Raw genomic sequence first — 13,582 nt, forward strand, 5'->3', positions numbered from 1 at the left:
GCAATATTTGAAACGGTCTTCCGTGTTAGGCACGAGTAGCCAAGTTAATATACCACACCATTTGAATAACCCAGACGAAATCAACAATTTTTTTCTTAACATACCAAACAACGGGAGATGTGAGAGATTAGCGTTTGATTATTTTCGACGAAATAAGTTTAATCAATGTGAATTTAAAATAAGTGAATGCACAGAGGATCAAGTTTTGAAATTTATTAGCAGCATTAAAACAAATGCGTCGGGATATGATTCGATTACCATTGATATGTTAAAAAAAAACATTGCCTGTCACATTACCTGTAATAACGTACATAATAAATTACTCGATAAAATCCTGCGTTTTCCCTGAAGCTTGGAAATTGGCTAGAGTTAAACCATTGCCTAAGAGTGCCAAAGTTGAAGACCTAAAGGATCTTAGACCGATAAGCATCCTTCCAGTTATGTCTAAGATCCTGGAGCGAATCGTGTGCACGCAACTGACCTGTTACTTGGAGCGGGAAAACATTTTACCGCAAGTACAGTCAGGCTTCCGCAGTGGGCACGGCACGGCCACGGCGCTTGCTCATGTAACAGAGGACATCATTAGTGCTTCAGATGAAGGGAAAGGCATTCAAGTATTCTTGTGCTTCTGGACTTCTCCAGAGCATTCGATTGTGTCAATATAGAACTCCTTCTAGAAAAGATTACGTATTATGGAATCGCACCAACTGCACGTAACTGGTTCTCTTCATATCTGACAGGGCGTAGGCAATATGTAGAGACAGAAACGGATATGGGGAATCAACTAAAGTCTTCAGTGAAATTAATTGAAAAGGGCACGCCCCAAGGCTCAATTTTGAGTCCTATCCTGTTTATCCTTTTTACTACTGACCTACAAAACTGTCTAAACTACTGTAAACTTCATCTTTACGCCGACGACACCCAGCTCTATTTCTCTTTTGACCCTAAAGATACTCTCAAAGCTGTAGAAATGACAAACGAAGATCTGACTAATATTTATAACTGGGCACTAAATAACCATCTTATTCTCAACCCTACAAAAACAAAATATCTCATTTTGGGAACAAAACATCAATGCCAGAAAATAACTGATTTCCAACCCACTCTAGAAATCAACTCGCAACGTCTCGAAGTATCACACACAGCCAGAAATCTCGGTTTAATTATGGATGGCGAACTGCGTTATATAGAGCATGTAAACGGAAAGATACGGAACGCTTCATCACATACATGTTCGTACATGTTTTGTGATCGTCACGAATAAAAATCTTTTATCTTTATCTTTATCTTTATCTTTATCTTTTTATCGTCTTAAGGTTTTATACGGACTTAGAGAATATCTATCCGAAAAGGTTCGAGTCTTGCTAGCCGAGTCTTTAGTTCCCTCACAATTTAATTATTGTGACACTGTGTACGGTACCAGGATACTAAATAAAACTGCGCAAGCTATTCAGCGTGTGCAAAACGCATGCGTGAGGTTTTGTTTTAATGTTCCTCGTCGGGCGCACATCACGCCCTACCTTAACGAGAAGGGAATTCTAAAAATGAACCTACGACGGGAAGTGCACATGGCTTCGCTCGTGCACAAAGTTGTAGACACAAAAAGACCTGAATATCTATTTAAAAAAATTGCATGGGCAAAGGATCAACATCATTTTAATACACGTAGCAAAATATTAAACAAGGCAGTCATTCCTAAACACAAAACTAAAGGATGTAGAGGCGGATTTAAAGTCAGTGCAGCGAAAATATGGAACAACCTGCCCCCACCTCTTCGACTTAACATGTCCCAAATTTCGTTTAAAGATAAATTGAAAACCGTGTTGCTTAAAAGGCAAATTGACTTTAATACTCCATATTCAGTGTACCTACCTATATAAACATTATTAATTATGTAGTAATGTCCATAAATAATTACCTACTTATTATTCTCCTTTGTTTAAATTTGCTCTGTACTTTTTGTTTCGGTTAAGTATTTTTTTAATCCTATTAAATTAAATAAATAAATAAAATATAATAATAATATTATTATAAGTTAGTACTAGCAGTCGCCTTGTGTCACCGCCTCAATTTCGGGCAGGCTGAAAACCAGCGCTGAAACCACGCCGTAATGGCGGGGCTTCCAGCACATTAGCTGAGACTGTCCTATTGTCACATAACTCACGTAGATGTAAGTAATTGAGCTTATTTATACATAATTATATTGTCTAGGTTAAGTGTAGCTTAAGAGTGTAAAACCAATTGTAATTTATAACCTTTGTTGTGGCAATAAATGATTTATCTATCTATCTATCTATCTATCTATCTATCTATCCATATAATTAACGAACGCTTTATCGGTGACAGACGGTTTGTTGCAACTGACCCTAAGTACCTAGACCGATTTGCGGCCAAGCTATCTGTTAAGGTGCATTAATTATATTTTGAAACATACTTCTTTTCGTTAAGATGCATTCTTGCATAGCCGATGGTAGAGTTGTGTTGGTATAGGTGCAGGTGTGGGCTCGTCGATAGCGCTGAGATATCTAATAGCTGCTCCCAGTAACAACCGAATTTGACTCTTATTTCACACTGTTTAAGTGCATTAGGAAATACCTGATGGTACTGTTGGGTCGGCATAGGCGCGGGTGCCTGCTCGTCAGCGGCGCTGAGATATCTTATAGTGTCCAACAGCTGCTCGTATTGTTCGCGACGCGCCGAGACGTGGAGGCCGCCCACCACATGACCGGTCACTTCGCACTGCAACACAAAAACAAATCAAATTGTATTTTATGGTCGAAAATATTGTTCAGGGCTCTTTATTTGCCAATGCATTGGAAAAAATATATTTCAAACCGATATTTGGAGAGCATTAGTCAAAGTCAGCACTCCTGATGGTCACAATCTACAGACATGATGAAGAAGACCCGGAATCAAAAACCAATGTACCATCAGTCGTAAAAGTGCATGGTGAGTTTATCAATGAAGTCATTCATAATTTTTCCTTGCAATTTCGCAGCTCACTGTTCTATGATAAAATTTTTCGGGCATGCTTGCACTACAGAAACCATAATTATGTTAACGTTACATTAGAGTTAACTCTAACGTAAATTCAAATGGACTTTAGTAAAATTATTTAAAAAGTACCTGTGGCTCAGCGTACGGCTCGAGATGCCCATAATGCACGGCTAGCTGTAGCGCGGTGTTGTGTAACACAGGCTTGCCGCCACTGGCGTCGTAGATGGACGGCATGCTTTCAGCGCTCAGTGTTGTCTGCTTTAGTTTGGAGCTCACGTCCACCTGGGGAAGAAATGTAATATATTAATTATGAAAAGAACAAACATCAAGCATGTTTTCATAAATCAAGCGTAACTTGACATATATGTTGAAGCGCGTCGGTAGCAGACAGACATGCTGGATAACTTTTTATATAATACCAGCATTTTTTTACTTAACTAGGCTCAGAAAGAGATGTAGGTGACGCGCACGCGGTAGGCGGTTTGTGCCCGCGCGGCCGGTTGGCGAGGCTCATGCGGCCGCGGTGGGCCACCAGCACTAGCGGGGACATTACACACATACACAGCGGGGACACTAGTACTCACGGACGCGAGCGATATGTCGGTGACGCGCACGCGGTAGGCGGCTCGGTGCCCGCGCGGCCGGTTGGCGAGGCTCATGCGGCCGCGGTAGGCCACCAGCACTAGCGGGGACATTACACACATACACAGCGGGGACACTAGTACTCACGGACGCGAGCGAGATGTCGGTGACGCGCACGCGGTAGGCGGCTCGGTGCCCGCGCGGCCGGTTGGCGAGGCTCATGCGGCCGCGGTAGGCCACCAGCACTAGCGGGGACATTACACACATACACACCGGGGACACTAGTACTCACGGTCGCGAGCGAGATGTCGGTGACGCGCACGCGGTAGGCGGCTCGGTGCCCGCGCGGCCGGTTGGCGAGGCTCATGCGGCCGCGGTAGGCCACCAGCACTAGCGGGGACATTACACACATACACACCGGGGACACTAGTACTCACGGACGCGAGCGAGATGTCGGTGACGCGCACGCGGTAGGCGGCTCGGTGCCCGCGCGGCCGGTTGGCGAGGCTCATGCGGCCGCGGTAGGCCACCAGCACTAGCGGGGACATTACACACATACACAGCGGGGACACTAGTACTCACGGACGCGAGCGAGATGTCAGTGACGCGCACGCGGTAGGCGGCTCGGTGCCCGCGCGGCCGGTTGGCGAGGCTCATGCGGCCGCGGTAGGCCACCAGCACTAGCGGGGACATTACACACATACACAGCGGGGACACTAGTACTCACGGACGCGAGCGAGATGTCGGTGACGCGCACGTGGTAGGCGGCTCGGTGCACGCGCGGCCGGTTGGCGAGGCTCATGCGGCCGCGGTAGGCCACCAGCACTAGCGGGGACATTACACACATACACAGCGGGGACACTAGTACACACGGACGCGAGCGATATGTCGGTGACGCGCACGCGGTAGGCGGCTCGGTGCCCGCGCGGCCGGTTGGCGAGGCTCATGCGGTCGCGGTAGGCCACCAGCACTAGCGGGGACATTACACACATACACAGCGGGGACACTAGTACTCACGGACGCGAGCGAGATGTCGGTGACGCGCACGCGGTAGGCGGCTCGGTGCCCGCGCGGCCGGTTGGCGAGGCTCATGCGGCCGAGGTGGGCCACGAACACTTGCGGCGACAACGCTGAACGGGGCACCACCACCACTGGGGATTCCAGTTCGATGTTTACTCTACGAAAAAAATATAATTTAAACATTAATTTCGTTCGCACATCTTAGAAATCTCGTATCAAATTCCAAATTCGATAACACTACTTAGTTAATGGTCTTACGTGAGATTGATTTCCTCGGCGGGCTCGTCAATAGAGTAACCTAAACTCGTGGTGCGACGCCGCGGCGATACACCTTCCATTGATGTTGAAATCTTCGGGTTTGTATAAAGCGTGTCACCCCTGAAACAAACGCCTTTTATAATATTTGCACTTGACTCCGCTACTGAATTACTCAGGGTTTCTGTCTCACAATAATGTGTAGTAAATAAAGTATTTACACATACAAACATACATTATCAGAAGCCGTTACTAAAATTACCAACGGATCAAACTGTATAATGCGATCGTGTTTGGAGTAAAAAAGTAATATCTTTAACAGTGGTGTACAAACTGCAACACTCTTAACTGTCCATCGGTGGACTTTATGTCTTTTGTAATAAGGTTTACGATCTGTCAGTTAACATTGTGGGCGATGGTACCACTCAAATTTCCAGGTGCGCTTGGTTCGCGATTGCAGGGACTCCCTGCCAGGGAGAGACAGCTGGTTCCATTCCTCTTTCAGACAGGAATAATTCTGTAGGTACGCAATCTATTATGTGGTATCTTTGGTTGAATTAAGTAAATGTTAGTATTACCTGGCCACGAGTCCTACGGCCATGTCGTGGGCAGCGGCGCGGATCGAGCGAGCTAGATTAGCAAGGTATTGCTTGAACTCCGTGAGGCAGGAGCGGAGCTCTCGTAGTAAGGCACTGGAGTGCGTCACCCACACGCTGGCGACATGTAGAGCCACTGAGGCTTCCACACCTGTTGTAAAAAGATACATTTTTGTAAACTTTGTTTGTAACTGTTTGTTTGTAAAAATATTAAAGATAGCGAGAAGTGTGTGCTTAAACTTATCGAAACCGCAACGGCAGAAGCCGGGGCGTGATACTTGAAGTAATTTACAACGTGGACTATGATACATGATATGTAGCCTCACCGTCTGCCGTGACCCGCCGGGTGATGGTGAAGAGCAGCGCGCGCTGGTCGGGCTGCGCGTTGGGCTCGGGCTGGGGCTGGGGCGCGCGGCCGGCGCTCAGCACGCGCGCGTGCAGCCCCGCGCCCTCGCACAGGGACACCACCTGCACGCCGCCGAGGGACCCGTCTACTTCCACGCGGGACGCGTCTGCAAAAAAAAAGGTTACTACGCTGCACGAAAGCTTTGAGGAATCTTTACGGCGCGATACGACCCATCCCGTTTCCTCAGTTTAATTAAATACTACAGATTGCTGAAATCGTATTATAAAAGGCATTTTTCGTGAATAATTTCCCGTTCCATCTGTACCTATGGCAGTAGCTCCTCGTAACACAAAGGGTTACCTACCTATAATATGTTATACCTGAAATCGTCAAGTAATATATGTAGGTACTTATGTTGATAAAACCACGTAACACTCAACTCAAATAACTGCCCAGACTCAAATAGTCTTACTATGGAGTCCAGTGTTGACGCAACTGCAATCGTTCTTTCCGATTTTATCGCTTTGACTGGATTATGTCAATTTAATTCGTGTTATAATATAAATGGGCGAGTGCTTGATCTCGTTATGGCTAACGTAAGTTGTCAGGTTAGTGCTAGTTCATCCCCGCTTACGCCGGAGGATCCACAGCATAAGGCGTTGCATATATCTCTGGCTCTCAATTTGTTAAATTATTTACCTCAACTGAAACCTAACCATACAACTAAGCCGGTTTTCCGCCGTGGCGACTATAATTCTATCCGTAAGGAACTGTGCGAAACCGATTGGTCATGCTTACTAAATATGGATGTTGAGGGATCTGTCTCTTATTTTTATTCGGTTTTAAATAGACTTATATTAAATTATATTCCTCATAAATGTGTTAATTCGAAAAATGGGTACCCGCCATGGTTTTCCAGATCACTAATAAAGATTCGTAAACTCGTAAACAAAAACTATCGGTACATAAGCGATGGAAAAAGTATAGAAATCCCCTTGATAAAGCGGAGTTCGCGCTTATAAGATCCAGGGAGCATAAGATGGCTACTGAGTGTTATAAAAAATATATTTCGCTAACCGAGGACAAAATTCACAGTAATCCATCATATTTTTGGTCTTTTATGAAATCTAAATTTCCAAGTAATCTTGTACCCGATCAAATGTGTTACCTTCATGATACATCCAAGGATGGTCTCACTATAAGTAATTACTTCAATGACTTTTTCAACTCAGTTTTTGTTCCTGATCATTCCGTTTCTCCCGACTGCCTACCTGTACCTGAAGACTCACTCATAGATCTTAGTAGTATAGATGTCACAGAGGACTGTGTTTATGGGTTTTTGAAGAGAGTAAATGCTGGGAAGGGTAGTGGTACCGACATGATCCATCCTTATTTCATTATTATGTGTGCCCAAGAGTTAGCAGCACCTCTAACTCAGATTTATAAAATATCATTGTCAGGTGGTCATTTCCCAATGGTATGGAAAAAAGCTCTGATTACGCCTATTTACAAAAGCGGGGATGCTCACCTAGTGACAAACTATAGGCCAATTAGTAAATTAAATATTTTCGCAAAAATCTTGGAAAAAATAGTTTATAACAAAATTGCAGCTGCTTTTTGCCAACATACGCGCCCAGTCAACATGGTTTTTGCCAAGGTAGAAGTGTTGAAACGAATTTACTTACCTTTTCTGATTTTATTATTAACAAGTTAGCCTCTGGCAGCCAGGTGGATGCCGTGTATACCGATTTTTCGAAGTGTTTTGATAAAATTAATCATAATAATTTGATCATGAAACTACTCGACCTCGGTATACACGGTGACCTCCTGAGGTGGATTAAATCTTATCTGTCTAATCGTAGCCAAGCTGTGGCCTTAAAAGGTTATACATCTCGTTTTCTCCCCATCCCCTCTGGAGTACCTCAGGGGTCGCACCTTGGTCCTTTATTCTTTATCTTATATATCAATGATATGGCGGCCTGTTTCCGTAGCTCTGAACACCTTATATACGCCGATGACACAAAGATTTATAAAGCTGTGTCTTCGGAAGCGGACTGCCTATTGTTGCAAAAAGATCTAGATAATTTTGTCCAATATTGCTCTAATAATCATTTGTTTTTAAACACAGAAAAATGATTTGATTTGAGAATAAGTTTTAATCGAAAACACAATCCGATAGTATATAATTATAATTTATCTGGTAATAACATAGCACGAGTCTCTTCCACTAAAGACTTAGGTGTCACTATGGACTCGCAACTAAACTTTAACGAGCATATTGATAACTTATGTAAACGTGCATATAAAAGGTTAGGAATGATTCTTCGTGTCGGACAACCGTTCAAGCGGTCAAATACTTATAAATTATTATTTTATTCTTTTGTTAGGAGTATCCTCGAATTCGGGAGTGTAATTTGGACACCTCAGTATCAAGTCCATATTGACCGTTTGGAGAGAATTCAAAACATTTTCTTAAAATCGTTAAGTTATAGAACAGGCACTTATTTTGTAAATTCTACCTTGGCCGCAAAACATTTTCGTGTACCTTCCCTTTTTAACCGTAGGATATACTTGGACGTTATGTTTTTGGTTAAAATTCTTAAAAATATTATTAATTGTCCTAATCTCCTAAGATTAGTTACTTTCAGTTGTCCGCATCACCCCTTACGCCCTCGATCGCTGTTTCATATTAGTTTTTCTGTCAAGAACTATTCCAGGCATACCTTTTTCAGACGGGTTCCTAGTTACTATAATAAACATCTCTCCGAAATAGATTGCTTTCAAAATTCGATATCTAGTCTAAAAACCATAGTTAAACGTTAGTTGTTTTAGTACCTAAGTACTGATAGCAGTTTTTTCTATCTGGTATTAATATGCAGTAGTTATAATTGTACTTACACAGTTAACATAATTTATAATTTATGAACCTCCAGGTCTTTTTTATTGTATCTTTTGTTGCAGTACATCTTGTATTGTATTTTTGATATGTTTATATGACTGTTTGGTTTTCTCAATAAATTAAAAAAAAAAAAAAAAAAGTAACACTTATGCCGTTTTACACCTAAGCTGCGCGAGGATTGTACCCTTTTTCATTAGGGCCACAGAAATAAGCCCTAACGACGGTATAATGTATACGTATACGGCATACAGGTCATGCCTGATTGACGGTGGCAATCTCGTCGTGTCCTGCTCGCAGCAATAACAAACTGACACACACATATGCACACACACACTTACCGACGGTGGCCTGTATGCGCGCCTCGCTGACGGTGGCAGTAGCGATCTTCTTGGCGACCACGGCCCCATCATGTACCGCTGCCCGCAGCAGCAGCACGCCCAGACGGTGGAAGTCGAAGGTGATTTCTGTTCGCACCTCCTGCAAATACGTGGGTGGCTGAGTTCTTTCTCAGGATTTTTGGTCAACTAAGCAAGCACATTATGCAATATAGATGGAATTAAACTTCCTATAGGGTTCTTCCACAAAGTGTTCCTACAGTTTTTGGGCCAGCAACGTGCAGGTATACCTCTTGAATTGCAAGCGTCTACATGTGTTATGCATATTAATGTTACCTTGACTTCATCTTCAGTGGAGGGCGTAGGCTTGGGAGGCTCCGCTGGCTCAGCTTTTTTCGCCCCACTGCTGCCAAACACCCGCTGTGTGAAGCCGATCAACTCCACTATAGTTTCCTGGTTCGCTGCAAGAATAACCGTAACTTTAGTTGTTGGACATAAAACTAAGTTGTTTATTTTAATACTTTAAGAATCCGACCACGCTAAGTCGCACGCCAAGTTTGAAATAAAAAGTATCACACGGCCATAAACTGTCACTACTAAGGCCCACTTCCACCATTCGGTTAAACCGTTAACCCAGTGTCAAATTGTACTGGTAACCAAGGTAACTCCAAGTTTAACCGGTTAACTCCGGGTTAGTGAATGGTCCAAGTAGCCCTAAGAGTGCCAAGTTGGTGCAAACTTAGCGTGGTGTTAAGCCAAAAAGGTCTATTGCAAGATTTGGAAGCCCAGAAAAAATCCGCAACTATAGACGGGAGTTTATACTTACCAATGATATCCAAATTGTTGAACAATATATTCGCTATCCTCAAGTCCTCGGAGCCATTCTCTCCCTTCACCAGCGTCAGCTCCACCGCTATCAGCGCCTCGGAGTCCACCGCACCGCCCCAGTTGCCGCTCCAGTTAGTTGTTCCAGTATTGTTCCAAGGTTGCAAGTTGCTGGAGTTCCAGTTGCTGGTGGAACCCCAGGCGGTGTTGTAGCTTGTGTTCCAGCTGGTGTTGGGTGGCCAGGTCGGGCCGGGACTGGTGCGGTCTGCTTCCGGGGGATCTATGGTTCAGAAAGCATAGATTTAGGTTCGGGAAATCGGGGTGGATACCAAATAGCCTAAATTGTGATTGAATAGGGAGTTTTTGAGATGAGGTAATGCACAGTACAGGGAGTCATACAGGAAGCCGTGAAAGAGAAGGATCTGAATTTTTCCAGGCCGCAAGAAACTTGAAGGTTTTCCAAAACAATGCAAATATATTCAAAATAGTTAAATTTTAGTGATTCATTTTAAGACGAGTCACATTTCCCGAAAGTCTAATCTTATTTGAACGATAAATAGAAATTCTACTGACACGTGTGATCGATAAATCGTATTATGCCTGGAATAGGGGTAAAAATCAGACGGATGCTTACTCCTGCCGGTAAGTGAATAAAGCGCGGCCTGCAGCGCATGAGGCGGCGGCGCTCGCGCGTCAGGCGACGATGGTGATGTGGGCGACGTGGGCTCTGAGCCGCGGATGCTGCCGGATGCCGTGTCCATCCTGTATATACAATGGAAATATTTCAAAAAGCTTCCAATCCCACAGGTTCTGAACTCCCAATACCCCTTATCTTGAGGCTACATTTTTTCATTGGATGCCGTCTGTTTGGCATTGTCAAAACATTTTTTTCCTTCGACACAGAAATTCTAAAACGTAACAATTCTCTTACCCAATATATTTTTCTTCCTTCGTGACTTTCTACTTATATTTTTCTTTATAATCAACAGCGGCACTAAACCAAATAAGCGCAGGCTGGACGTCGTGATAGCGGACATGGAAGAGAACAATCTCACACCTGAGGATGCCGAAGACCGGGCAAAGTGGAGAAGATTGAGCAGGAAAGCGGACCCTGGCGCCAGGCTGGTAAAACGCTAGGTTGAAGAAGAGAAGAACAATCAACAGCACGGATAGCAACAGTGCGGATAGCGCCAGCATCACTTGCCCTGGGCGGACACACTCGGATCTCATATACTGACCCCACGTGCTTGTGGCTGGCGACCAGCAGCTCGAAGTCTGGCCCGTAAGTCTGCAGCGCGTCCACCAGCAGCAGCGAATGTACGGATAGCGCCAGCGCCAGCTCTGAAGGTCGCGCCGTGGCTGTTGCTTTGACTCCGCATACTTGGACTTCGGCGATGCTGCGGCCGCGCGATTGCACCTGAATTAAGGTACAGAAGAATGAATGATGGATTTAAAAGAAATGGGGTATGTTTTACAATTGGGTGCCGTGACCAGGATTTTCCTTGCAAGTCAAGTCAAGTTTTTTTAACAAGATAATTAATAGCTAACTGCCATAATAATATAGAAAGTTAGATCGTGCGTCTTCAGAGGTTAAATATAATAAAGAAAAATACCGGCGACGCCTTAACTTATCGGATTCTTTTAAAGTAAGTTGAGACCGGATATACGGACATACTTTTACTTTATTAACAAGCTTTTATTAGGTCGACCCGTATGTAACTAACTATGTAATGGAATCTAAGGTAACTAATTTAACCATCTTCCAAGGATCGTAGCGTCATGAAAATTGGCAGCTGTATGTAGTTCTGATGACAATACAATAATATGGTACTGTCGAACTGATCTGATGATGGAGACAGGAGGTGGCCATAGGAACTCTAATCTAATTGTGTTAGGGGTTTTTAGAATTGTCTCGATGAGTATTAGTTGTCTGTCGTCAGAAAAGTACAGTCAGCGATAAAAGCTTGTACCAAAAATGAAATATTTGCCTAAAACTTATTTACATTCACGGCGGTTATTTTATGAAAATACTAGCGACCCACCCCGGCTTCGGGTTGACAAATTATACACCTAAACCTCCCTCAAGAATCACTCTATTGATAGGTAAAACCCGCATGAAAATCCGTTTAATAGTTTTCGAGTTTATCGCGAACAAACACACAAACAGACAGACGCGGCGGGGGACTTTGTTTTATAAGGTTTAGTGATTACGTAATCAAATTACTTCTTTAGAAACGTCGAAGTTAGTACAAGGAATTTTAAATTAGCTCTACACACCTCGAGCGACATCTGGTCGATGGCAAACTGCACCATGAAGAGCGTAGCATGTTTGTGCGAGGAGTGCGACGAAGGTTCCGTGTCGGAACTCTCGCTGCTCTCGGATACACCGTCGGGTTCATCGGTGCCTGCGCCTTCGGCTCTATCAGTGCGGGACCTGCATATAGAGCATGATTAAGGATTACAATAAACTTAACTCGTCAATACAAGTGTCCAATAGATTACGTTAGTCTACAACAAAAAACATTGATTATATATGTACGATGTATACAGTCTAAGAAAAGCAAACTGATGATCAATTTACTTTATAAATGTCTTGTACTTACGCATCAGTGGCAAACAGTGGTGAGCTCGCGATGACGGATCTCACAGCAAACACCTTCTGTTCACTGAGATGCACCACCAATGCGGGCAGGGTGCCACAAAGGGTGGCTGTCGGGTATTGAGGGTCCGTTGTGTGGACCACACGCCGCTCTGCCTATTAAACACGTGGTAAAATCAAACACTGAAGCGAACATAAATACCTTATTAATTTAACTCTTAAGGGCCACTTGCACCATCCCACTAACCCGGGGTTAAGCGGTTGAACCGTTAACCCACTGTCAAATTGTACTGGTAACCATGGTAACACCAGATTTAACCGGTTAACTCCGGGTTAGTGGAATGGTGCAAGTGGCGCTAAGTAGTAAAGACAAATTTATATCGCTCTAGCACTTGTTTCCGAAAAATGTTTGCGTCTCTTGTTGTCGCGACTCGAAATTTCATTTTATAGGCACCAAGCGCAAGAAGGTGGCCGCCCCACCTTTTGTCCTAAATCGAAAACCCGCTTACCCGCCAATATACAGTTGCTGCAAGTTATATAGTGTCCTACAATTCTCGGAATCTTTCTTGCGCGTAGCGGCCTATATCGGAAACTTATTTTCTGCCCCCTACACATTGCACGCTTAATATAATAGTTCTTTCTAATGCTCACAAAAAGGAGTACTTACTTGAAGCGATATGCTAAACCTGTCCAGCAGATGCAGCGACGACGTGGTTTTCGTGTGCGCGTATTTCCAGTTGTCCCGCGCGCGCCCCACCAAGATCTGGAGGTCGCTGAACTCTATCGTGTATCTGCACAAACACAGTGTTTTTATATATGTAATGTTGCATTTTTTTAATATATCCTGGTCAAGGCACCAATTGTGTAAACGATTTCGGGATGTAGTGTTTTGTTCAATTATCTCATTCGTATTTTTAGAATAGTTACTGTTCACTGTGGCAACACTTTGTCACAGTTAAAATTCAAACATTTAAAAAATAAACTATTATATTTTTGGTGTATGTGTCGCCACTAATTCGTTGTTTTAATTGATATAAATGGCCCCCACTGAAAGTAAGCCCCACGGATTGCCGCGGCATTATGCCGAGTGGGAATCCTATTTTAGCGACCAATGTTTTTTTATTTGTT

General features: G+C 43.8%; 1 protein-coding gene across 1 annotated transcript in view; it reads right to left on the minus strand.

The window, feature by feature from the left end:
- The window catches only part of LOC134792601 (intermembrane lipid transfer protein Vps13D), a 68,150-nt gene that overhangs the window by 40,340 nt on the left and 14,228 nt on the right, over positions 1–13,582 (minus strand). The window contains exons 13-26 of the mRNA XM_063763832.1: positions 13,122–13,245; positions 12,459–12,610; positions 12,133–12,289; positions 11,094–11,272; positions 10,490–10,617; positions 9,857–10,135; positions 9,367–9,491; positions 9,034–9,172; positions 5,777–5,962; positions 5,433–5,601; positions 4,858–4,977; positions 4,597–4,756; positions 3,127–3,279; positions 2,596–2,739 (exon numbers count right to left, since the gene is read on the minus strand). Of these exons, the coding sequence (XP_063619902.1) occupies positions 2,596–2,739; positions 3,127–3,279; positions 4,597–4,756; positions 4,858–4,977; positions 5,433–5,601; positions 5,777–5,962; positions 9,034–9,172; positions 9,367–9,491; positions 9,857–10,135; positions 10,490–10,617; positions 11,094–11,272; positions 12,133–12,289; positions 12,459–12,610; positions 13,122–13,245 (2,215 nt within the window). The remainder of the gene's footprint in view (positions 1–2,595; positions 2,740–3,126; positions 3,280–4,596; positions 4,757–4,857; positions 4,978–5,432; positions 5,602–5,776; positions 5,963–9,033; positions 9,173–9,366; positions 9,492–9,856; positions 10,136–10,489; positions 10,618–11,093; positions 11,273–12,132; positions 12,290–12,458; positions 12,611–13,121; positions 13,246–13,582) is intronic.

This window comes from Cydia splendana, chromosome 8, assembly GCF_910591565.1.
Source record: "Cydia splendana chromosome 8, ilCydSple1.2, whole genome shotgun sequence".
Taxonomy (NCBI): Eukaryota; Metazoa; Arthropoda; class Insecta; order Lepidoptera; family Tortricidae; genus Cydia; species Cydia splendana.